The sequence below is a fragment of the Phocoena phocoena genome, chromosome 19 (assembly GCF_963924675.1).
Source record: "Phocoena phocoena chromosome 19, mPhoPho1.1, whole genome shotgun sequence".
Classification (NCBI taxonomy): Eukaryota; Metazoa; Chordata; class Mammalia; order Artiodactyla; family Phocoenidae; genus Phocoena; species Phocoena phocoena.
The window spans coordinates 14424712-14448535 of record NC_089237.1 but is presented as its reverse complement, the minus strand read 5'-3'; the positions used below and the strand labels follow the sequence as shown (position 1 = coordinate 14448535).

The 23824-nt window shown below is 52.6% G+C and overlaps 1 protein-coding gene across 1 annotated transcript in view; it reads right to left on the bottom strand.

Moving 5' to 3' along the window:
• Nucleotides 1–231: 231 nt before the first annotated feature.
• Nucleotides 232–23824, bottom strand: part of ERN1 (endoplasmic reticulum to nucleus signaling 1) — a 51784-nt gene continuing 28191 nt past the window's right edge. Inside the window, exons 8-22 of the mRNA XM_065897957.1 lie at nt 23058–23319; nt 21726–21804; nt 20244–20409; nt 16090–16208; nt 13259–13450; nt 10956–11226; nt 10110–10200; nt 9657–9846; nt 8484–8583; nt 8052–8251; nt 4382–4529; nt 3225–3352; nt 1493–1616; nt 987–1054; nt 232–441 (exon numbers count right to left, since the gene is read on the bottom strand). Of these exons, the coding sequence (XP_065754029.1) occupies nt 232–441; nt 987–1054; nt 1493–1616; nt 3225–3352; nt 4382–4529; nt 8052–8251; nt 8484–8583; nt 9657–9846; nt 10110–10200; nt 10956–11226; nt 13259–13450; nt 16090–16208; nt 20244–20409; nt 21726–21804; nt 23058–23319 (2348 nt within the window). The remainder of the gene's footprint in view (nt 442–986; nt 1055–1492; nt 1617–3224; nt 3353–4381; nt 4530–8051; nt 8252–8483; nt 8584–9656; nt 9847–10109; nt 10201–10955; nt 11227–13258; nt 13451–16089; nt 16209–20243; nt 20410–21725; nt 21805–23057; nt 23320–23824) is intronic.

Here is a 23824-nt window from a genome sequence, read left to right as displayed (position 1 = left end):
AAGCTTTCACGGCCAATGTCTTCCCAGCTCCCTCGTGGGTCGGGAGGGGGGGCGGGGTCACGCCTCCCACTTCCCGGGGTCAGCATCCTCCCCTGCCGGCTGCAGAGCAGGCAGCTCGAGGCACTTGGCTTTGCAGCCTGGTCTCCCTGCTCGGCAGGAGACGCCAGGCTGTGGCTTGTAGAGACCAGGCCCTTGGTCCCAGCGGGGCCGCCGGCACGGAGGCCGCCTGGCTCAGAGGGCGTCTGGAGTCACTGGGGGCCGGGGCTCGGGGGGCTCGTGGTAGTAGGGCTGGAAGGGCCTCTCGCGGCGGCACAGCTCCATGGCACGGTAGGTGTGGGAGAGGAGGTGGGGGAAGCGCGAGGTGAAGTAGCGCACGAAGCCGTCGGGAAGGGGGCCTAGCGTCTCCCGCACCTCCTCAGGCAGCTCCCGGTAGTGGTGCTTCTGTAGACGGGAGGGGGCGACACAGACCCACGGTCAGCAGAGAGGAGCCCGCGGGACCCGGCAAGACCCCCGCTCAAGAAACACCGACCGTTAGGCCGCGTAAAGGAACCACCCACCAGCTCCTGGCGCCGCTTCCCCTCCTTCCGGGGAGGCCTCGGAGCCGAGCGAGGCCTGCGCGGGGAGGGCGGGGAGGGCGGGGAGGGCGGGGAGGGCGGGGCCCGCCCCGGGGCGGGAAGGGCCCGCGTCAGAAGGAGTTTTTCTGTGCACATCCAGGCACCGAACAAGTCAGCAAAGGATGCAGCACCCGGGAGCCCGCTTCTAGCAGAGGCTGCACTGTGACCTGTATCCCCGCCTCAACATCCCTGGAGAGAAAGTTCATTCAGGGGAAGAAGCAGCCTCTAGTGTCTCCTGTACAGCCAAGGCCTCCCAGCCTCTGTGAGGTCCTCATCCAGAGGGGCTGGAGGACCTCCAGAGAAGGGATATGAATGAGCAGCGGGGGCTGCGCTGCGGCCCCGCCCGGACCGCCGTGTGCTCATAGCCCTCACCTTATTTCTCATGGCCCGGAGGAGATCTCGGACAGAGCCGCCTTTATAGGTTCTGAATTTACGCAGATCTAGGGAAAAAACAAGGAAGGCAATGTAACAGACAAACAGATATCGAAAGAAAACAATTCCTGGGGCTCCTGGGGATCAAGCAATCGGACCAAATCATGACCTAACTCCATTCTTGTCACTGACAGGCGCACTTCCCCAGACTGAACCCCAGGGCGGCAGTGTTAGTCTGAATTCCACCTCCCTTTCTCACCTGCGATCAGAAATGACCGCCGAGGGCATGACACCTGTCACTGACCTGTCACTCTGAGAGACAACTGGGACACACGTCAGAGCAATGGTGTGACCTGTATCCAAACCACAGGAAACCTCAATCCCAGAAGCAGTATTTGGAGCCCCAAACGGCCTGGAGTTGCCGTTTCCACGTCTGCTTCACAGAAACAGCTGCTGTTTTTGCACCGCTTCCACCAACACTGACCCCGGGGGCACCGTGAGGTCACCTGTCTGGAGGGGGACAGTGATGTTCTCCCTCCAGTCCATCTTCACCACAGCCCGCCCGCCGCGCTCCAGCTGCTTCACTATCGGGCCGTCTAGGGACTCCTTCTCTATCCGGTCACTCACGTCCTGGGAGGGAGACAGGGCAACAGGTAACAGTGTGCAGAGGCTCTGAGAGCCAGAGGACGGACACTCTGAGTGCCGGGACGGCCACCCCTGCCTGAGCCTCAGCCCAGAGCCGGGCAGCAAGCGTCCTGCCTTCTCCCCTGTCCATCACCTCTTCCCCAGGAGCAGCCCCGTCTGCCACTCGCTGTGGAGAGGCCGACACGGACCATCTCCACCTGAGACCTGCAGTGCCTCGCCCGTGTTTCACACATACATGCCACACAGGGCCACGTGTGCAATCCGTATTCATCGATGAACCAAAAAAAAAAAAAAAGGTCCATTTTGATTCTCAACCTGTGACTTTTGTGTACCCACTGGAACAGGACATGCTCAGAGCCATGACTGATGCAGGCTTGTCACTCCTCATTCAAACAATTAGGAAAGACAGACGAAGCCAAGACTTCTTTCAGAGGAAAAAAGCTGGTGACAAGAGTGTGGGCTCTGGAGGCCCCGGCCCTGCATCTAAATCCTGCTCGGGGTCCGAGGTATGCACCTGAGCACGGGCCTCTCTGAGCCCCGGCCAGTGAGACAGGTCCACCAAGCAGCCTCATGGGGCTCACGGGCCCAGCCACTCTGCAGCACGTGGGATCTTCCCGGACCAGGGCACGAACCCGCATCCCCCGCATTGGCAGGCGGACTCTCAACCACTGCGCCACCAGGGAAGCCCTGGCTTTTCTTTCTTTGATGAAGATGAAGTCAGACTGGCTGACCGTCTAACTTGCAGTTGCAGGAAGAAAGCCTTGGTGGGGGGGGGATTGATGGTCAACTCGGGTACACGGGGGGCACATGGTGCTGAGCTGCAAAGTTGGTACAGCTAGTGACGCGGACGGAAGCTGGGGGTGTTCGCAAGACACGTGACTTGGAGATACTGAGAGTTTACATCCTAACCCTGGTGGGGTGAAGGTCCCTTTGTGTGAGCTTCATTCCTGCTCTATATCTTGTGATCATCAAAGTGACCTGGATAGGGACCTCCCTGGTGGTCCAGTGGCTAAGACTCTGCGCTCCCAATGCAGGAGGCCCGGGTTCGATCCCTGGTCGGGGAACTAGATCCCACATGCATGCCGGAACTAAGAGTTCACATGCCGCAACTAAAGAACCCACATGCTAAGACTAGGGAACCCGCGTGCCAAACTAAGCCCTGGTGCAGCCAAATAAATAAATAAATAAAAAGAAGGACATTAATCAAAAAATGTTAATAATATTTAAAAAAACCACACATACAACAAAGTGACCTGGCTAGTGTGAAGGTCCCTGGAAGACACCTGACCTCAGACGTAATGTTATCGCACACTTAGAGTACAGTATAGTGTAAACATGAATTCTTATATGCACCGGGAAACCAAAACGTTCATGTGGCTCACGTTATTGCGATATCTGCTTTATCAGGGTGGTCTGGAGCCAAACCCGGTCTGCCCGTATGGAGAAAATATATTAAAATGTCAACTGTGGTTATCTCTCGGTTATGGAATTACGGGGTCATTTGTTTTATTCTTTGTCCTTTGCTGTAGTTTCTGGAAAAAAAACTGGAAAGGTTACATGAAAATTTTTGATAAAGGAAACAAATGTCTCCACCTGGAAGAACTGGAGCTGCTTTTCTAGGCTCCAGAAGAACGGGTGTTTCAGCACATGCTTCGCTGACGGGCGCTTCTGAGGATCCATTGCAATCATCTTCTCTATTAACTCCCGGGCAATAACGTCTTCTACAAAGGAGGAAAATAAACATGCGACTCGTTATTACCAAAAACCCTGACAGTCTGCATGCCCTGTGACTCAAGGTTCTACGGACAGGAACTCAATCCAATAACATAAGAGCTTGCACAAGACTTCAGCTAAGGAGAGTCCTCACTGCGCGGTTAGTGAAAAAGAGTGATTGGAAATGCTTGATATCAGAGGCTCGGGTGACACCATTGTGCCTCCATGCGCTGGACTGCGGGCCACCAGGATGACGTGCTGGCTGAATGCGGACAGACGCAGAGAGAGTCAAGATGAAGTTTAAAAACGAGCGTGCTGCAAAATACTATGCACTATTTAACCCCATTTTTATAAAAATATGCATACATGTCTAGATAGATGATCAGAATAATAGATACAAAGGTATTAGTAGCAGTCATTCATCACTGTATAATGGGATTCTAGCCTTTATGCTAATCTGTTTTGTCTCCAGGGAATAAGGAAAATTAATCCATGGGCAAAACAGTGAGATGGTTTAAATTCTTTCAAAAGGCAACAGTGGGGTGTCACGGGCCAATTATAATGCGGGAAACCCTGAAGTCAGGCAGGAAGACTTGTCACCTGCGTGCCTGGAGAGCGAGGACCCAGCCCGTCTGTCCTCAGCCCAGGCCGCACGCGCTGACCACTGGCCCACACACGAGAGCCCAGTGTATGCAGCATGGCCTTTCCGTCTCCCCAGACGTCAGGGCAGGAAGGGACCTCAGATTATTTAACCCTCAAGAGTCACAAGCTGGAAAACAGAGGTCCCCCAAGGGGGCCTTACCCAGGTCACACAGGTCATCGTGTGACCTGAAGGAACCTGGGAGCTGCTTGGCTTTAGAAGGTGGCGCTTCGAGGACACCCTACCCAGCCCTCCACCAGCTCTGGACCCAGTCGTCAGTTCACTGAGGCCCACAGGGCGAGCAGCTGGAAAGAAGGGCCTCTGGGGAGTCAGAGCCGGCCCCACCCCCGCCTGCAGGGGCCGCTCCCGAGGGCCCCCAGCTCTGCCACCCGCTCACCGTGCTTCTCAGGGTGCAGGCAGTCCAGGCTGCAGGCGCCCAGGAGGATGTTGGCCTGCCGCTGCAGGGACTTGCCAAAAGGGTGGCTGCCCTCAGATATCACGTAGTAAAAGACGCAGCCCGCAGAGAAGATGTCCACCGTGTAGGTCTGAAAAGAAACTCGGGGCATCAGAGGGCTTCAGGGGAGAATTCTCATTCTAAGTCAGCAGCAGAGGAGGGGGTGTTGCTGCTGATTCTTCCACCTAGAAGGTGCCTTAGGAGAGCCGGCTGAAAGTTCTGATGGCCTCAGAGCGGTGCTGGGTGCCCCGCAGGTCCCACACGAGTGCTGGAGGTCCCAGTGGAGAACTGGGCTCTGGACCCAATGCCTGTGATGCCTGCTGGCTCTGCCACTGGCCCTCGGAAGCCCCTTGGCCACTCTGCGCCTCAGCATCCATGACCATGAAACGAGGATGACCCCATGGGGCTGTTGTGAAGATTAGACGCACACGTTAAGTGTGGAAACGGTGGCTCAAACCAGTGTTCGGCCCACAGGACGCTCTCTCCCTGCGGGTAGTTATTCCTCACCCAACCAGCATGCAACTCCTCGTGGGCAGGAATTTCTGTGCGTTTGCTTCCCTGTTGTACCCCCAGGGACTTCCAAGGTGCCCACATATGACAGGTCTTAACACTGGGTTAATAAATGAAATAAAACCAGTTTTTGGTGGGAATACCTTGGTGGTCCAGTGGTTAGGACTTCGCACTTTCACTGCCGAGGGCGCGGGTTTGATCCCTGGTCAGGGAACTAAGATCCCGCAAGCCACGTGGCGTGGCCAAAAAAAAAAAAAAAAGAGTTTTTGGTTCAAAAACAGTCCCAGAGAACATATGTATACGTATAACTGATTCACTTTGTTATACAGCAGAAACTAACACACCATTGTAAAGCAATTATACCCCAATAGAGATGTTAAAAAATAAATAAATAAAATAAAATAGACAAAAAAAACCCCAAAACAGTCCCAGAAAAAGATTAGTTAACAAATTTCCAGTGAGCTCACTTTGATGTTATCTAATAACACGTCTCACTTATCCCGTGAAACCATTCCATGCCTACAGATGAAATGTGTGTGTATGACGCCTAGCATGTCTACATGGGGTGTTACACTGGGATGGCTCCCAAGCACGGCGTGTGTCCCTCACGTCAGACCCCACCACTCGGATTCTCCACCAGACAACGTGAGGCTCTAGCGAGAGAAAGCCAGGAGCTCGTCACCTTCCTCACTGGAGAAAACACACCCTTCACAAGAGCCCTGTGAGGTGAGCAGAGCGAATGTCACCATCCCCAGATGAAGACACGGACAGAAAGGCTCAATGACAAGCCCAGGGTCACTGCTGGATAGCGACAAACCAGGACAAGATGCAGGTCTTATTCCTGAGCCCAGTCATCTTTGTTCTACTTCACCAGAATGTTCCTTAGGTGGGTGACAGATTCAGGACAGGAGGAACAAGTCCACCACCACTGAAGCGCTCACCTGGTGGCCACTTCTCACCTACTGACTGTGTCGTTAATGCTCTCCGTGTTCCGTTTTCTGCAGCCCAGGCTGCCTGACTCCCCAGCATCCTTACCACTCATGCTGCCCCCTGGGGGCTTGCGTCCCACATGCTGGGCCCCTCTGCCCCCAACTCTATGGGCTCATCTCTAGGCTCAGTTATGTTCTTTCCCAAACTCATTTCTGCCACTTGTCCTTGTAGTTTAAATACTCCATAAGCTGATAGAATACACGGGCCGCCAAGTTTGAGGTAAGCTGAATCTTTGGAAAGACTCAATGCGAGGGAGTTGCTACAAAAACTGCTGTGGAATTAGATGTGGGAGACTCAACTGTAAGCGACAGGACATAAATAGCTGAAAGCTGGGATTCTGCTTCCAAATCGCTTAGGAGGCGTCTGAAATGTCTGAGTCTCGATCGAGAAGTCACCGAAGGCATGTGAATGTGCTGCCCGCAAGCGAGGAAACGAACAAGTCCATTCAGTTGGACCCAAGTCAAAAAAAAGATCTCGTCTTACATCAAAGACTTCCTTAAAGAGTCACATTACTTACTTTAAGTTAAAATAAAATGTTTAAGGTGTGTATGTATTTCCTTATGCTTTTTCATCGTAACTGACCTTTTTGATTAACTGACCAGCTGCGGTCCCCAGTGAGTAGGATAAGAGGCTCCACTGAATCTAATCTATTTTAGGATGGCTGATCCCATCCAGGTCTGGTCGGGGAGCGCCAGATAATCCTCCAATGTCTTGCCGGGCTAGAAAGCAAGGTGCTCAGACACGACTGGGCTCTCAGCAAAAGGATGCAGGAGCCAGCGCGAAGGGGCTCCTGTTGGCCAAACTGGAACAATTTGAGTACCAAAAGGAATAGGAACAAAACAAACAAAAATGAATAAGGACTACAATGGACTATACTGCTATTTTTTAAAAATCCATGAGTCCACAGAGAGAGAGAGAGAAAAGGAATATAAATAAAGTTCTTCTTTACAGAAAAATGTCAGCTAATAAATGTAGACTTTCTACTGAATGCAGTGATTCAGGCAAGGATTGCCCATGGATGCTGAACCATCAGGTGAGTGACTGTTGGTAATGCGATATTCACGCTCTGCCAGAGCATCGCCCCACACAGTCCTAACAAAGGGGAGATGCCAGTGTCACCGCCTGCACCAGCTGCTTCAACTCGGCATCACCATTAGGGATGCAGTAATGGTACAACCCGACTGGGACTGTTCTTACCAAAAACACTTAACTTGAATCTAGTCAAGCCCTTAGACCTATGTCTAGTTCACAGGAATACAAGGAACAGGCAAGTTAAATACCACCAAGAGGAAATGAGTGAGCGAATCCCGAGTGAGGCATTCCACAGAGAAGTGCCCCGACTCTGCAAAGAGCCACCGTCGTGGGACAAGAAAGCTGGGAGAACTGTGTAGAGGAAAGGAGATAGTTGAAGCGCCATGTAACATACACACCTAACTGGGTCCTGCTTTACAGAAACCAGCTCTATAAGAGACATTTGGTGAACAACTGGGGAGACTTGGATATGCATTGAACACTAGGTATCAGTGGAAACAGTATTAACGGCTGAGGCGTGAGCACGGGTAGGTGGCCAGGAGGTAGAATGTACCTGTCCTTGGGAGACGTGTGCTGAGTTGTTTAAGGTAAAGGGCTGGGAGGCCTGCCACTCGTATTCGAATGGTTGCAGGAACAGACAGAAAGTGAAAAATACGGACGAATGTTGAATCTGGGTAGAGGTACAGAGGTATTCACTGCTCTCAATTTTCTGTATGTCTAAAAATTCTCAAAATAGAAAGCTGGAAAAACAAAAACAAATTAAAAACAGAATGAAAACTGGAAGTTTGTTCACCTTATGCAAGTCCTGATTTTCCAGTTGCCCAAAATAGGGGGGGAAAGGATTGGAAGAGTACGGGGGAAAAAAACAGACAACTGCCTACATTCACCCCTTTCATTCCTCTGGACAGGAGACAGTGTTAGAGTGCCGGCAGAGTGCTGCTGGGGGAGAAGCTCTCCGCTACAGAAATGTCCCTCTCTGGCAGTGAGCGCTCCAGCCCACCCCCCTGGGCCTGGAGGCTCTGAATCCCCCGGGAACAAGAGGCTGCTTCCGCAGTTTTCACAGAGCCACGCCTACACTCACGGGGTTCTCCTTGCAGTCTTCGCTCAGCATCTCCGGGGCGATCCAGCCTTCTGTGCCGGGCACCCCTGAGCGGCGGCTGAAGCTGTGTCTGCCCACCGCCAGCTTCTTACAGAGGCCGAAGTCGGAGATCATGGCCTTGATCCTGCCGTGTGCGCTGGGCATGGAGAGGAGGATGTTGTGTGGCTTCAGGTCTCTGTGAACTAACACAAAACTCCAGGTTAGTGCCGTGCTTGGACTCCTTCTGCGATGGGGATGGGCCCTCCTCAGATTCTCAACAGACCCGCTGCTGCCTGTAAAGGTTCTGGCTCTTAAATGTGTTAAGTCCTCTCTTTCTTCAACAACAGGGTCCCGGTGAGGCAGCAAAGAGCTTCGACAGAGGCAAGGCCCACCTGAGCAAGTTGTTCCCCCGCCTGATAAGGGGAGGCTTCTCACCGATGTTGAGGGAGTGCAGGTGGGCCAGGCCCGAGGTGGTCTGCTGCAGCAAGGTGATGGGCTCCAGGCCGAGGTGGGCAAAGTCTTTCTGCTCCACGTACTGCAAGAGACACGAAGGCTGGGTCACGGCACAGCGCCCTCAGGACTTCGCTCCTCAGCATACCTTCTCTCTCTCTCTCTCTTTTTTTTTTTTTTTTTTTTTTGCGGTACGCGGGCCTCTCACTGTTGTGGCCTCTCCCGTTGCAGAGCACAGGCTCCAGACACTCAGGCCCAGTGGCGATGGCCCACGGGCCTAGCCACTGCGCAGCATGTGGGATCCTCCTGGACCGGGGCACGAACCCGTGTCCCCTACATCGGCAGGCGGACTCTCAACCACTGCGCCAGCAGGGAAGCCCTCTCTCTCTTTTTTTAAGTGATTCAATTTTATTTAGAAAAATTCGGCCCGAAGGTTTTTGCTTTAATAAACATTTGGTATTGGGTCAGCTCGTTTTCTTTGATCATATTTTAACAAACAAATGGGAAGTTTTACTGACAATATTCTCCGTTCAAATCCGTATTTTCCAGCAGACTTTCTTTTCCCCTGAAAGACTGACTTAAAACAAGCAAACAAACAAAGCTCCAGCTTACTAGTTTATAATGAGATGACAAGAGGGTAAGAAACCCAAGTTCATTGCCTCCTACAGGTAAGCCTGCAATGAAGCCAAATGATACTGAAATATCACAGTTGCACAGCCTGGAAACTGCGCAAAAGGGGTTCAATGGATTATCTTAATGACTCAAGTCATCAATTAGCATCCCCCTAGCCCACACCAGCCCTGACCGGCGATGGGAGGAAGGATCGACCAGGTTTCCTGGAGGCCAAGAGGGAGAGAGGTACCAACTGCAAAAGCACAGACTGCCCCGGGCAGCCAAGGGGACCACACAACTAAATCTGGGGAGAGGGAAGTGCTCTACATTTCCACTGTTGGCGGTTAAAATGGGTACATACCCTTGTCAGCATGCATCAAGCCATACATTGAAAATGAATACGTTGTATTGTAACCTCAATAAAGTTACTAAAAAGAAATTTAAAAAATAAGTAAACTGGCAGTCCCTAAAACTGCACCCGAGCTGCCGGGAGAAGGGAGCCGACCATGGCGCTGGCAGAGCCGTCGGTGACCTGGGGCCACCCACCTCCTGCAGGGTGGCCGCGCACAGCTCGATGGCGATGTACTGGAACTGCCGGTCCCTCTCGGTGCAGAAGTAACGGATCACGTTTGGGTGCTCGTCTGACTCTCGCAGCAGCTGGACCTCACGGTCTGCGAAACTAAAACACTCGGGGAGGATCCTCTTGACGGCCACGTCGCGGTTGTCAAACATGCCACTGCAGGACGAGGAGCGGGGTTGGCTGTGGAAACGCCAGGAGAACCCTGGGCCTGCGGGACTCCTTCCACCTGATGCAGCGTCTGCCTCGAAGGCCTCACAGCCTGGGGGGCCCTGACCAACTGCCCAGCGGCCCCGCAGCCATCACTTCCCTCTGTGGGGAACTCTTCCATCTGGTCACTGTGATGACCCCACTGTGCCCCTGGAGCCGATGGGAGCTTGCACGTGAGGTGGTGAAGGCTCAGGGCTCTCCAGGCCACTCACCGGTACACAATTGTGCCCTCGGCTCCGTGGCCCAGGACGTCCTTCGGACAGAATGAGATTTTCCCAACTATCACCATGCTGGTTTCCTCATCTGGGACAGAACAGAAAAAAGGACAAACATAACCTAACAACCTTGAGGCTACAGTGGCTACAAGCTTCCTGAGCTCAGACTGAGGGGCCCTGGAGAGCAGGAGCTGCTGGGCCCCCTCCCCAGTCACGCCCAGGGCCGACTCCTCGCCTGCCCCTGCCCCTGCTCTCTGTTCCAGCTTTTACTTTCACTACTGTGAGGACAGAAGCCTGAAGACAGGTTTTCTCTACAGATCCACCCAAAGGTCTGCACCGGAAACATGCAGGTAGTGCCGGGGGATGCGTGAGATGGAGAGACCAGTAGCAGAGTGTCCAGCCTGAGACTCAGGACTCTGAGGTCTCCTGCACTGGTTCCACATCAATCCCCTCAGACTATCGGCCCTGACCACCGGCCTGAGCCCCCCTCCCGCATGAAAGCAGACCAACAGCTGCACCTTTGCACGTGGCCACCGGCCGGCCTCAGGGGTGCTCTCGAACCAGAGGGCCAGTGCACCTCTGGTCAGCAGCGACTCTCAGCCCTCTGTGCAGCAAGATGGAGGGAGGGCCACGGTGGCTCCCTCTGCGGGGCAGAGGCCTCGGGATGGGTCAGAAGCCCCGCCCCCGGAGTGGGGGGGGGAGGGGAGGTGAGACCTCGGTGAACCCTTGGGAACAGCACTTCGTAATCCCGTGGAGACCCCCAGGAAGGGCATGGGGCTTTACGGTCCTCAGGTCGTGCTCCCGCGAAAGAGAAGGCGGCACCAAAATGGCAACTCGCTTTACCCTCGTCATCCTGCTCCGGGAAGGGGCCGGTGGCGGCCCTGGAGGTGGAGCCGCTGGAGTGGAGCGAGTGGTTGGAGACTCTGGGGGACGTGCTGGGGCTGCTGGTGGCCGAGCTCTCCGAGTACTGTCCGCACGAGTCCAGGAGGTCGGTGTCCTGGGCTGCGACGTCTCCAGGTGGGTGGAAGGGCAGTTGCTGCTGTTGCAGGAGCTGGATCTTCTCCAGTTCCTTCTGAAACCGCTGGTGCTGGAGCTGCCGCTGCTGACGTCTGCTCTGGGAAGAGAAACCCACACCCCGGCCAGTGCAGCCCGGCGCCCAGCGCGCAAGCGGGCGGGACGGGGCAGGCTCCTGCGGCGGAGGAAGAGGGGACGCTTGAGGTGACCCCACGGGGCAGGATGAGACCAGTGAGAAGGCCGCGGGGGGGCAGAGCGATCGGAGCTCTTCCTGCCAGTTAGACTTCCCAGTACAGCCCATCCCCCAGCTGGAGGGGCCCTTCAGGGGCAGCAGAGGAGGGATTCCACTGGAGGTGGAGGGCTGGGCCAGATGGAGGGGGTTCCAGTCAACTCTACAATTCTGGGACTTTTATGAAAGTGTGGGGGACTTCCCTGGCGGTCAAGTGGTTAGGACTCCACACTTTCACTGCCGAGGGTGCGGGTTCAACCCCTGGTCGGGGAGCTAAGACCCTGCATGCCCCAAGGTGCGGCCAAAAAAAAAAAAAATCCACAAAAGTCTGGGAATTGTTGGAAGAGTGAAACCAAACAGGAAGAATGGGTACCAGGTGGCTGAGAGTGTGGTGGACACAGGGAAGACCCAGGCCTGCTGTCTACCATGGCCGTGCACATGACAGAGGTTGGTGCACAGATCACCAGCAGTGCAGAGGCGGGGACGCCACTGGGGCTCGGGGCCACCTGGCCATCTGCCCACAGCTGCACAGCCAGGATGTGGCAGAGCGGGGCTGAAACACAGGGAGCCTGGCCGAGGTCCCACTCCCATTTCATCATGCTGCCTTCCCCACACCCCACACTCTTCTCATTTAGTCTGTACAATTCATTCCATCATACTTTGAAGTGGCAGCGACCTGTGATTATTAATTACTACCCCATGCGTGGGAAGGTGGCTGCAGGGATGGGTGTGTAGCCAACACCCGCCTGGGAATTTTCTAGAGATCTCGCTCTCTTTCTTTCAACTTGGGTTGTAATCCTGGAAATTCCATCTACTAGCTGAGTTACCTTGGGAAAGTTATTTAACTTCCCAGAGTCAAGTTTCTTTATTTGTGGGTAGGGGATAGATAAGAATAAGAACTGGGTGAGGCTAAAAAAAAAAAAACAATGCAGGTGGACACATTTTGACAAATGGAAAATGCCACAAAGGGCTTGTCATCCTCATTCCTCCACGGGGATGTGAGCTTTTGGAGCACTTGTGTTCTGAGGTGGTAAGGTTTCAATGCTCCAAGCATCTTGATGAAAGAATGTTTCTCCAGGGAATTCCCTGGTGGTGCGGTGGCTAGGACTCTGTGCTCTCACTGCCGAGGACCCAGGTTCAATCCCTGGTCGGGGAACTAAGATACTGTTAGCTTTAGCTGTGTGGTGAGGCAAAAAAAGAAAGAAAGAAAGAAAGACTATTCCTCCAGAATATTTTATCCAACCCACAACCTACTCAACTATGTAATTTTAGCCACTTATTTCCAACTAGAAAGTTGAAGGAATAACCGTGCTGCCTTTCTCACTCTATCTGATGTCTCTAACAGGCAGGTTTCTTTTTTTTTTTTTTAAGATTTTTAAAATTTTTAATGTGGACCATTTTTAAAGTCTTTATTGAATTTGTTACTATATTGCTTTTGTTTTATGTTTCGGTTTTTTTGGCTGTGAGGCATGTGGGATCTTAGCTCCCTGACCATGGATCAAACCCTCACCCCCTGCACTGGAAGGCAAAGTCTTAACCACTGGACCGCCAGGGAAGTCCCTAAACAGACGGTTTTTAAGGGAGGAAAGTTTAATAACAGATTTTCATGTATTATGCGTAGTCTTAAAAAAAGAAAATACAGTTTTTAAAATGATTTGCAAGCAAGGTTTCCAAATCAGTTTTTACAGTCAAACTATAAGATGTAGGTACAAAACTGTCCTTTCCTGAGAAGTGAGTGTCTCTTTAATTACAATGTTTTTGAAGATAAGCCAATATTGACTTTTAAGTGGGAAAAGAAATGTATTTGCTTCTTTGCCGCCTTTGTCTGGACCTCACTAACATCGGGTGATGGGCAAAGGTTCAGAAACACGTGGGAGGGGAAAGGGAAGGAGTGGAGCTTTACCAGGGGGTAGGTGATGATGAAGGCCACCCAGCCAATGAGCAGGAAGGTGCTCAGGATGATGGTGGCCATGTCCTTGAGCATGGAGTCCACGGGGGCCTCGGGCCTGGGTGGGACATGAGCGAACTTCTCTTCCACATCTGGAGAAACTGTGGTGGGTGCGTTTTCTGAAGTCTGGTCAACCAGGTCGATAACCTTGCAAGGGAGAGAGTGGCGACATCACTGCAAAATTTCTAGTCAGATATAAATGAGCCAAACAACAAAGAGAGGCAATGACTATTTACGAGTCATTTACCATGACTATTTACGAGGAATGACTATGCTGTGAAACATGCTGGACTTTTTTAAAGCCCACCCAAAGACCACAAAACCAGATAATTGTTGCCTTTTTCAAAGCAACTGCCTTGGGAGGCTATGCACTCTTGCAGTGATAGTATCATTACTCAAAAACGGTTTTTAGAGAAACACTTCTGAAAGTGCCTTCAGATACTATATTCTTTTGAAAATCCTTATTAAAGGCAAAAACATCCTTTCATGGTAGATCTGATGTTTGGGGGAACTCTGAAATCATAGGTAACAAGTCTGGCGGAAGGTTGGTAGTCAATTTGGTAACAGCATTTCACATTAAAAAGGAAAACCGCACACACACACACACACACACATGCGCGCACACACAGCTATAAAGTAATAAAGCAGCTTTCTTATGTTGTTTGTAAACTTTCAGTGCAACTCCAAACACAAAATCACATATTCAAACAGTCCACTATTTTTCAAAGTTTTTAAAAAGCATCAGAACCCTCTGTTAGAGCCCAAAATTAACTCAGGTAAAGTGGAGCTTCTGCCGAAGTGCCTCAGAATCTCTAGGGCTTCAAGAAAAATGCATTGATTTGTTCTCAAACATCTACTGTTCCAGGTGTGCCATTATCACTTGCCTGGTGAAATGGACACACAGCCTCCTTGGCATCCCACACGCTCACAATTCTCACGGCCCAGACTAACGCAGTGCCCTGCCTCCCTCTCCTGCAGCCCCTCCCACAGGGCGTGGCAGGGGGGGGGGGCTCCCGTGGCTGGTGGCAGCTGAGGAATGTTTGCTGAGCACGTGACCAGAGACAACACTCATTTAGTTACATTTGCTCACGTGTGTTTGTTTTAAAAAGTTAGTCTTATTACCAGATAAATGCACCTCAGAGTATTTTCACGGACTTTTAAAGGATTAAACGATTAAACAGGAAAATCTCAACTACAGCCATCTCTGGGTGTTCGGTTACGGGTATTGTTTAATTTTCTTCTTTAAACTTTTATTATCTTCTAAGTGTTCAATAACAAATATGCTTGGCTTTAATCAGATCAAAATCAGATCAAGATTTTAGGGCGCCAGTGCTATCTCCAACCTGGCTCCCTCCAGAGATGAGGGACAACTCAGCGCACCTGGGAATCTTAAACATCCATGTGATTTTCTTCTCCTTTCTCTCTGGATAAAATCTAAATCTCTAATGCGAATCTGACGCCATCACAGCCCTCACATCAGCCAGCCGCTCCCCTGCTCCTCTGACCCTGCCCACGGCCCCTTCTCAGGCCGGGACCACACAGCAGGGCTGCAGGAGCCGCCAAGCCCGAATGGCCGGACCCCCAGCCCGGCTCCCACAGCCACCCTCCAGCCTCCCCACCTGCTCCGTGCCCCAGAAGGCTGCCCACCTGGGCAAAGCGATGGGCTCCCTGCCCCCAGTTTCCGGCAAGGACACCAGCAGATGAGACAGAGCTGGAGTTCTGTGGGGCTGCCGCGCGTCTCATCTGAAGCTCCAGGTTCCTGGTCTGGGGCCCGATCCACTCCCTCCCCACACGCTTCAGGCCCAAGTACGCTCCGAGAACCCCAGAACTGCCCACAGTGTGAACGAAAACTCCCCTCGAATCATGCTAGCCTGGCTGGCCGTCTGCCTCCAGCTGAGACCCTGACAGCAGGCTATCTCCCGGGGCTTAGGAGGGCGGCCTGGGCCAGGGCCTCCCCGCTACTCCACACCCATTCTGTGGGTGCCCTGGGTCCCCGCCAAGCAGGCCACTTTCAACAGGCCATGCCTGGCTTCAGAAAACCTCAGTCTCCCCACCTGCTCTCTTTGTCAGCTCTTCGCTTGCTGCCCAGCTTGGAATACGGTTCCTCTGTAGCCATGTGATCCCATCCCCTGCCCCCCATTCCCCACTGGACATCCTTGGATGCAGTCAGGCTGTCTCCTCAGCCCCAGAGCTGGACATGCAGGGTTAGCCCCCCTCCAGGCCTTTACCTCTGCATGCTCCCCTCCAGTGCCCCCTGCCTCTCCCACAGCCTCCCGGAAGCCCCCTTCCTCCCTGTCAGTCCTCAGCACTTTGTTTGCTGTGGATTCCCGTGTACCACTCTCCCCTCCTGAGTGGACTGCAGGCTCTAAAGGCAGGACAGGGCTTCCCTGGTGGTCAGTGGTTAAGAATCCATCTGCCAATGCAGGGGACATAGGTTCGAGCCCTGGTCCGGGAAGATCCCACATGCCACGGAGCAACGAAGCCCGTGCGCCACAACTACTGAGCCTGCGCTCTAGAGCCCGCGAGCCACAACTACTGAAGCCTGCATGCCTAGAGCCCGTGCTCCACAACAAGAGAAGCCACCGCAATGAGAAGCCCGCACACCGCAACGAAGAGTAGCCCCTACTCGCCGCAACTAGAGAAAGCCCGCGCACAGCAACAAAGACCCAACGCAGCCAAAAATAAATTAATAAATAATAAATAAATTTATAAAGGCAGGACAAATGCCTTATCCCCCAGCACCTGACACGAGGGGCCACCAATTGACTGTCCACTTCCCCACTCACCTCCTCAAAGCTCTTTTTCTCTGAGTCAGCAGGAATCACATTTTCCCGGTGTTTGGGCAGATTGTTGGGGAATCGCTCCAGCATCTTGGTAGATGCAGACAGTGGGGTCTCGTGGTGTCCTGTGAGAGGAAGCACAACCTCTCATGAGAACAGTTTCTCCACACAGTGGTTGCGCTTGACCCACTAAGCTTAAGCAACCATCACTCCCCAGTGAGGGGCCCACGATGCAGACGCTCACATTTGTAAAGTGAGAAAGAGCGGGAGGCAGTGACAAGAGAAATTCCGTCAAGACAGAACTTTTATTCCTCAATGGCATTAGTGCAGTATTCTGAATCTCACAACAAGGAGCAAAGAAGTGTCCTTGTCACGAGAGGGATCGGGATGTCCAGGACACGTTCAGAGCAAGGCTCGTGTGGATAATCCCTAATCAAGGCCGTACACTGTGAGGCACTATGAAGCTTCATCAAAAGCTCAAGGAGGGGCTTCCCTGGTGGCACAGTGGTTAAGAATCCGCCTGCCAATGCCGGGGACACGGGTTCAAGCCCTGGTCCGGGAAGATCCCACATGCCGCGGGGAAACTAAGCCTGTGTGCCACAACGACTGAGTCCTCATGCCACAACTACTGAAGTCCATGTGCCTAGAGCCCGTGCTCCACAAGAGAAGCCACCGCAGTGAGAAACCCGTGCACCGCAACGAAGAGTAGCCCACGCTCACTGCAACTAGAGAAAGCCTGCATGCAGCAACAAAGACCCAACGCAGCCAAAAAAAAATAAATAAAATAAATTTATCAAAAAAGATATTGCCCCCCCCCAAAAAAAAGCTCAAGGAGTTGTCCCTTCAACGCTGACCCCTGTCACATCACTCCACTAAGGGTACCAAGTCCCCATCTTGGTGTTTAAATCGCACAGGTGGAGTTCTAGTCCCACTACCTAAACACGAGCTTCCCTCCTGGGAAGTGAATTATTCAGAAGACAGCACGTTTGCTGGATGGATTGGGGATCCCGGGTCCCTGTTTGTTCCTTCACTGTTCCCCACACAACTATTTCTAAGGCTGCCTAGCAGTCATTCATTACACGTTTATTGAGCATCTACTGTGTGCGAGGGACAGAGCTAAATAAAATAAAAGCAACGATATTTGATACGGCTGGACGATCTCTTTAGTTCTGAAGTTAAACGACTCCACACACCGCCCAGAAGAGCCAGTCACTCTCTCAAGCTGGGCTCTCGGCACCCTGACTGCTTTCTTCTCTGTTCTCTCACAGCAATCAGATCTCCCCTCAATTCCAGTCTCACCTCTGTCCTCTGTTCTCCCAAACCTATCAAAGATCGTATGGTATGTATTTCCAAGACAAAAACAAACAAGAACTAGTCCGAGCTACATACATTTCTCATCTGGAGAAAGCCCCCTGAACTCTCTCTCTCTGGGTCAGTTCTCTATCTGTACCATAACACTGTTCGCTAACGGAAGCCTAAGTTTGTTTTGAGCCACCACCAAGTTCCCCTTGTCTTCCAAGGAATGCTGAGACGGCGGGATATCCTGAACTGGTTGCCCGCTTCACACCTCTGAATCGCACTTGCTGGTGGGGCCCAGGGATCTGACCAGGAGTCTCTCCAGGTACCTCTGAGGCTCACTAACAGGAGACCGTCTCGCTAAGAGCAATGAGGGGTCCCCTCCACACACCACCTTGCACTGCAGCGCCTGCTGCTCTAAGAGCTCCAAGTCCCACCCCTTGGCAGGGCACCTCCCAACACACTGCACCAGAAGGGGTTAGCCCGAATCCCCTCTTCGTCCTGTAGTCTTTGTAAGCAGGCCTCCCCTGTAGTGGGGCCTTTAGCAATATCTTGGAGCGCACCCTGAACCGGCTGTGCTATAAATGTAATCATGAGCTCCTGAAACACTTCTGTACAAACAGAACCTGGTCTTAGTGATGTATCTATCACCATCCAATAATGTCCAGGCTCCAGAGCTGAAAGCACAGGCCCTGCCGTGAACCTCCTGGATCAGGAGCTCCAGGGGTCATGCGTGTCTATCTGACGTAGGTCCCAGGTGGAGCCAAGAGCACCCCAGGTTAGGGCCACTGCTCTGGGGTAACCCATAGACCACACCACTCAAGCCTGGAGAACTCGTCTTATTTTCAAGATTAAGGCGAATGTGAGGATATCCTTAATGTCGTCCACAATCACCAAATCAGAGGACATATCCTTTTACCCGTGGCCCTCAGTCTACACAAAATTATCACTCAGTCCCACTACCTTATTTAGAAATGACCAGCTGTGAAGTTTCTCAAAAGGGCTTTCCGAACTGTGGGGTACATCCCTAATTACTTCTTTATACCTTGTCGGGTTTCTCAGTTTTCTTACTTGGAAAACCTTTCCATTTTAAAAGGATTTCATTTCGGGACTTCCCTGGCAAATGAGTGGTTAAGACTCTGCGCTTCCACTGCAGGGGGCACAGGTTCAGTTCCTGGTTGGGGAACGAAAGATCCTGCATGCCGCAAGGTGCAGCCAAAATAAATAAATAAAATAAAAGGATATCATTTTGCAACTGAGCCATGAAGACTTTTTCTGGATTTTTTTTGGTCTCACACATTTCCTTAGTTTCCAAAATTTTTTCACTTCGTAATCACTGGTAGACAATGTATCCCTTAACTGCTTTGTAAAACTAAGCGGCCCTGTGATTTTAATGGCCTCTGCCCATCAGTTCTTTTTTTCCTCCACTTTGGGCCCATTCACCCACACTTTCCGAACTAATTCTGTTCAAAAAAGGGTAGAAGTATTTTGTTACCTCCTCTGCCCATTATTTGGTAAAAATAATAACCAGAAGAAAAACAGCTGTAAGGAGTCAGGATGAACAAAAGACAACAAGGCCTGGACGACTACAAAGCGATCGATCGGGGCTCCAGGACATCCAGTTTCCTTCCTCCCTGTGATGCCCAGTTACACACCCCCATCCAGATGCCACCGCCTGGCTGCCTCCTGGCCCTACAGTCTCCCAGGCGGCTCCACACCCCTTTCCCGGCGCCCCCAGGCCTGACCTCTCTCTGCCCTGGTCCCAGTCGACACGAGCGCCGAGCAACCACCAAGCACCACGGAACACCACCGAGCACCACCGCACCGGGAGAGAATGGGGAGGACAAAGCTCATTAGCGCCTGCGTGCTCCAGCAGCACCTCGGGGCTGCATCCCCACCTCTCCCCACCTCTGGCGCTGGGAGACGGCAGAATTGGGGAGGGGGCTGCCGCACTGGAAAGGCAAATCCGGTCAAGAAAACTCCGTCCTGCTCTAATTACTGGGGACACTTGCCAGACACACAGCTCCTGTCACCTCTGCCTGCATCGGTCACACTCGCTGCCTTCCGGTGTCGTCTCAACTTCTTATCACTGATGGTGGCAGAAACGGAAGAGAAGGAAAAAGGGACCACCCCAGGGGACTCCCCTGCTGGTCCAGTGGATAAGACTCCACACACCCAATGCAGGGGGCACAGGTTCAATCCCTGGTCAGGGAACCAGATCCCACATGCATGCCGCAACTAAGAGTTCACATGCCACAACTAAGATCCCACGTGCCGAAAGTAAGACCCAGCACAGCCAAATAAATAAATAAATATTAAAAAAAAAAAAAAGGGACCACCCCACACACCCGGGACTTCTGCACCCAAGTCCAGCCTCCAACCCTTCACCACCCTCAATCCGTCCTGGGTCTTCCACCCTTTCCTTCCCCAGCCCCTCCTGCCCACGCCCACACCAACTCCCAAGTGACTCCTTCCACAGAAACTGCCTGTTTTCTTAACTCTACGTGGATATACCAAGGGTGCTGACCTTGCACAGGGTCACTGTGAGAAATAAGGAAATATCCTAGAATGCTGACTGCCAGTGCCCGGCACGCCCCAGACATCCAACATGTGTCAGGTCACTGCACAAAGTTTACACTATTTAGTACTGGAGTTTTGGTACATTAGACAAATGATTTTTGAGAACTGACTTGGTAACACAGCTAGCCTGTTTATTTTCCTTGGGGGTGAAATATTCCAAGGTCTGAAAGACCAACTTGGACATGAACTGAGCACAGAGCTGAGGACTGTTAACTAGCAATGTCGGCTCTTGGCCACCAGGAGGCAGCACGGCGGCACCACGGCCACGAGGAGCCAGCTCTTACCGATGAGCAGCCAGTAGTTGTGCAGGTAGTTGAGCTTGCTCTTCCCCTTGAGCCCAGGGTCGAACTTCAGGTCCGTGCTGGGTGTGATCACACACTCCCCTTTGTCCCCGATGGTGACACCGTCGGTCTGGGGTCCTTCCAGCAAAGGAAGGGTGCTGCCTCGGGGCTGGGAAGACAGACTGGAGTGAGGCTGGGGGTGCCCATGTGGACAGCAGTGTGCCTGCAACTGTCCTAAGCACGCGGTCCTACTGTGGGCCTGGTCAGGAAGGCAGAGCAGGACTCCAAGGCCCCAAGACTGGGCAGGAGCAGCCCCTCCCTCAGGACGTGACAACGCTGAACTGAAAATTCGGGGTACTTCCCTGGTGGTCCAGTGGTTAAGACTCCGAGCTCCCAATGCAGGGGGCTTAGGTTCGATCCCTGGTCAGGGAAGTAGATCTCGCATGCTGCAACTAAGACCTGGCACAGCCAAATAAATAAATAAATATTTTAAAAAATAAATACATAAATAAAATAAAATTCCGATGTCTCTTATTTATGTATTTATTTTGGCCACACCGCGCAGCACGCAGGATCTTAGTTTCCCGACCAGGGATTGAACCTGTGCCCCTTGCAGTGGAAGTGCGGAGTCCTAACCACTGGACCACCAGGGAAGTCCCTCGGACGTCTTTTTAAACGTGGACATCTCTTTAAATGTGGGAACTGGGAATCAGGAAGGGTGTGTGTGGAATTCCAAGAGGCTACTGTGAGAAGCAGATATAAGTGAAGGAGTTACACATGATCCAAGTGACCAGGGTGGGAAAGCTCCAGCCATGAGCCCGGTGCTGGCTCGGGCACCGCTGGACCCAGGCAGGCGCTGCCCTTACACGGGAGCAGAGGACTGACTCACTGTGAAGACAGGAGATGCCAACCAATCAGTTCAAACGTCATAAGGACCAAAATGGCGGCCGGGACTGTGATGCCTCAGACACTCAGAGACTGAGCGCCTGAGGCAACCTGGCGAGGTCCCAGGAGGCTGGACCGGTCACGAAAGGATGGACAGGATTTGAAGAGGAAAAAAGGAACACGGGAGAGCTTCTGAGGTGTGAGGCGCAGCTTGAACAAGGGAACTCTCGGAACTCAGGGAGAGGATGGACAGTGCAGCCCCACAGGGACACTAGCCGTGTGGCAGTGGATGGGTGTTGCGGGGCTGGCTGAGGGGAGCGTGAACCCCAGCTGGGGAGTCTAGACTTGAACCTGAAAGCCAAGGGGAGTAACCGGGGCTTCCTAGGCTTAGGAGGCTGCTTTAGTCAGGTGCATCTCTTCTCATGAGGTACTGACAGACGTGGTACACGTAGGAACTGTTTCTGAGGGTGTTAAGATCTGCATCCTGCATCCTCAGCTCACAGGATGTTCATATGTAATTCATTCGTTCGTTGCTAAAATGGCACAGGACTGTTTCGGAGGCTGCATTTATGAGCCCCCCGCCCCACACAGTGGACTCACCACAACGGCGACCCCCTCGTGTACCATTGAGGGGGAAGCGTAGAGGCTGGTAGAGTATTTCCCCACATACAGGGTGGGCCTAGGAGACAAACAGATACATGCATTCCACTGTCATTGAATTTCTGGACCCCACAAAAGGGGGCTCTTTGGAGAGAAGAATCACAGCCCTGAATCCCACTCCTAGGAGGAAGCACATTAACCCCTGAGGATCTCTGGGCCATGGGGGTGTAAAGACAGGGTACTGCCCTGGGAACCAGGATAGCGGGACTGCGGGGCCCGCTGTCACTGATGCCTTCGAAGCGTGCACAGGCCACCTGCCTGCCAGCCGGGGTTTCCTCATCTGCAAATGGCGGGGCTGCGCTAGCTCACTCCCGCGACAGCCTGAGGAAAGGACCACGAGCAACGATCACCCGGGAGAGACTGGAGGCTTGTAACCATGGCACAGCCTCCAAGACGGCCCGACCAGGGTGCTTTGATAACTGAGCTGCCACCAGAATCCCCACTGTAGTGTCCTGTGGTTCCTAAAGATTCTAGAGGTTTTACAGAAGCCCTGAGAGCGTCAACTGCTCTTATCCAGGGGACGCACAGGAAATCCCAAACCCGGCGAGACTTCCAGCGGGTTCCTGGTAGGGGCTTCGAGGAGGGGAGGGGATCTGGCTTTGTCCGTGGTTGTCAACGCGAGGCTGCACATCCAGACCCTGCTGGTTACTATCAGTAGCCAGTCTGGGCTGGGTCACCTGCTGAATTCTCTAAACCTCTCTCTGCAAACCACCTTACATTTGAACGGTGCCGTAAATTCAGAGAACATTTCACACTCACCCGATCTCCTCCACGGCTCGGCAAAGTGGGCAGCTGAGGCCCAGCAAGGCTAAGTGACCGAGTTACAGGCTATTCACAGGTGGGGATGGAGAACACGAGCCTGCTGAGTCTTAGACACACCCCCTAACACTTTGGTCTTGATTTTTAAAGCAAACACGACTTACAGTAAATTTTTAGAAAATAACAGAGAGTTAAAAAATAAATACGTCTCTCATATTCCCACCACCTGAGATAGATCCAGATTGTACTACAGGTAGACAAGGCAGTCTCTCTCCTATTCCCACCCATAATTTTAATTTATTTACTATTGGAGAATCTGAAGCATCCAGGGGTGTCCAGTTCTTAGATTCTGAGGTTTCAGAACAAGCCGTTCTTGCCTCTTTATGTTCCTCACGGCTTCAGGGACGCCGGCCCCGAGCCCCGGTCCTCAGGTCACGGTACGGCTCACCGCTGCTACAGCACCAGAACACCAGGGCCACAGCCGCCCCCTTCTGCCCTGAGTCCCCGACTCACATCAGCTTGCTCTTGGCCTCCGTCTCCTTGGGGAACGGGTACTTCCACTTGGTGATGCGCCCCACCTCCCCCGACATGAAGGTCAGGTAGCGCAGGGTCTCCACAGCGACGTTGATGTGTACCACCTTCCGCAGGCCCTCCCGCTGCCAGATGTAAAAAGCCACCACGGGGGAAGCGTAGTTTTGGATCCACAGGACGTCCCCAGATTCGCTGTCCACGGTCACCACCAGCCCATCGCCATTGGACACAAAGTGGGACATTTCTGTACAGATCAGATAAACATAGCGTGTCGAGTCTCACCAGCTTGTGACCACATCCTCCACTCCCCTGGCAAGCTGCAGCCACTCAGCTAGAGGAAACAAGCCTTCTGGAGTGTTCTCAGATCGCCTCCAGACAGCTCCACTGGCTTCCAGCGAACTCTCTCAGGCCCTACGATAGCAAGACACTGAGAGCTGCCGGGTTTATAAATATAAGACAGGGTCACTCTCTCACGTGGTAATGTTCTTTCTTCACTTGGTAATAGCATTCGATTCAATTAGTGGGATTCAACTGCTGAGAAGAAAGGAAGCAATGGAGAGCCTATGAATCTGGCATCTGACAGCAATCATTTCAAACTACCGAGCAAGCTGAAAGTCCGGGCTGACCACTGCCACTGCCCACGTGTGACCGCAGAGGAGGTCTGTCAGATTTTCGGGTACCAGTGTTAAGATGGGAAAACTGGCTTTTATGTCACAAGCTGATGTTTAATTCTGCTTCTGCTGCCCATG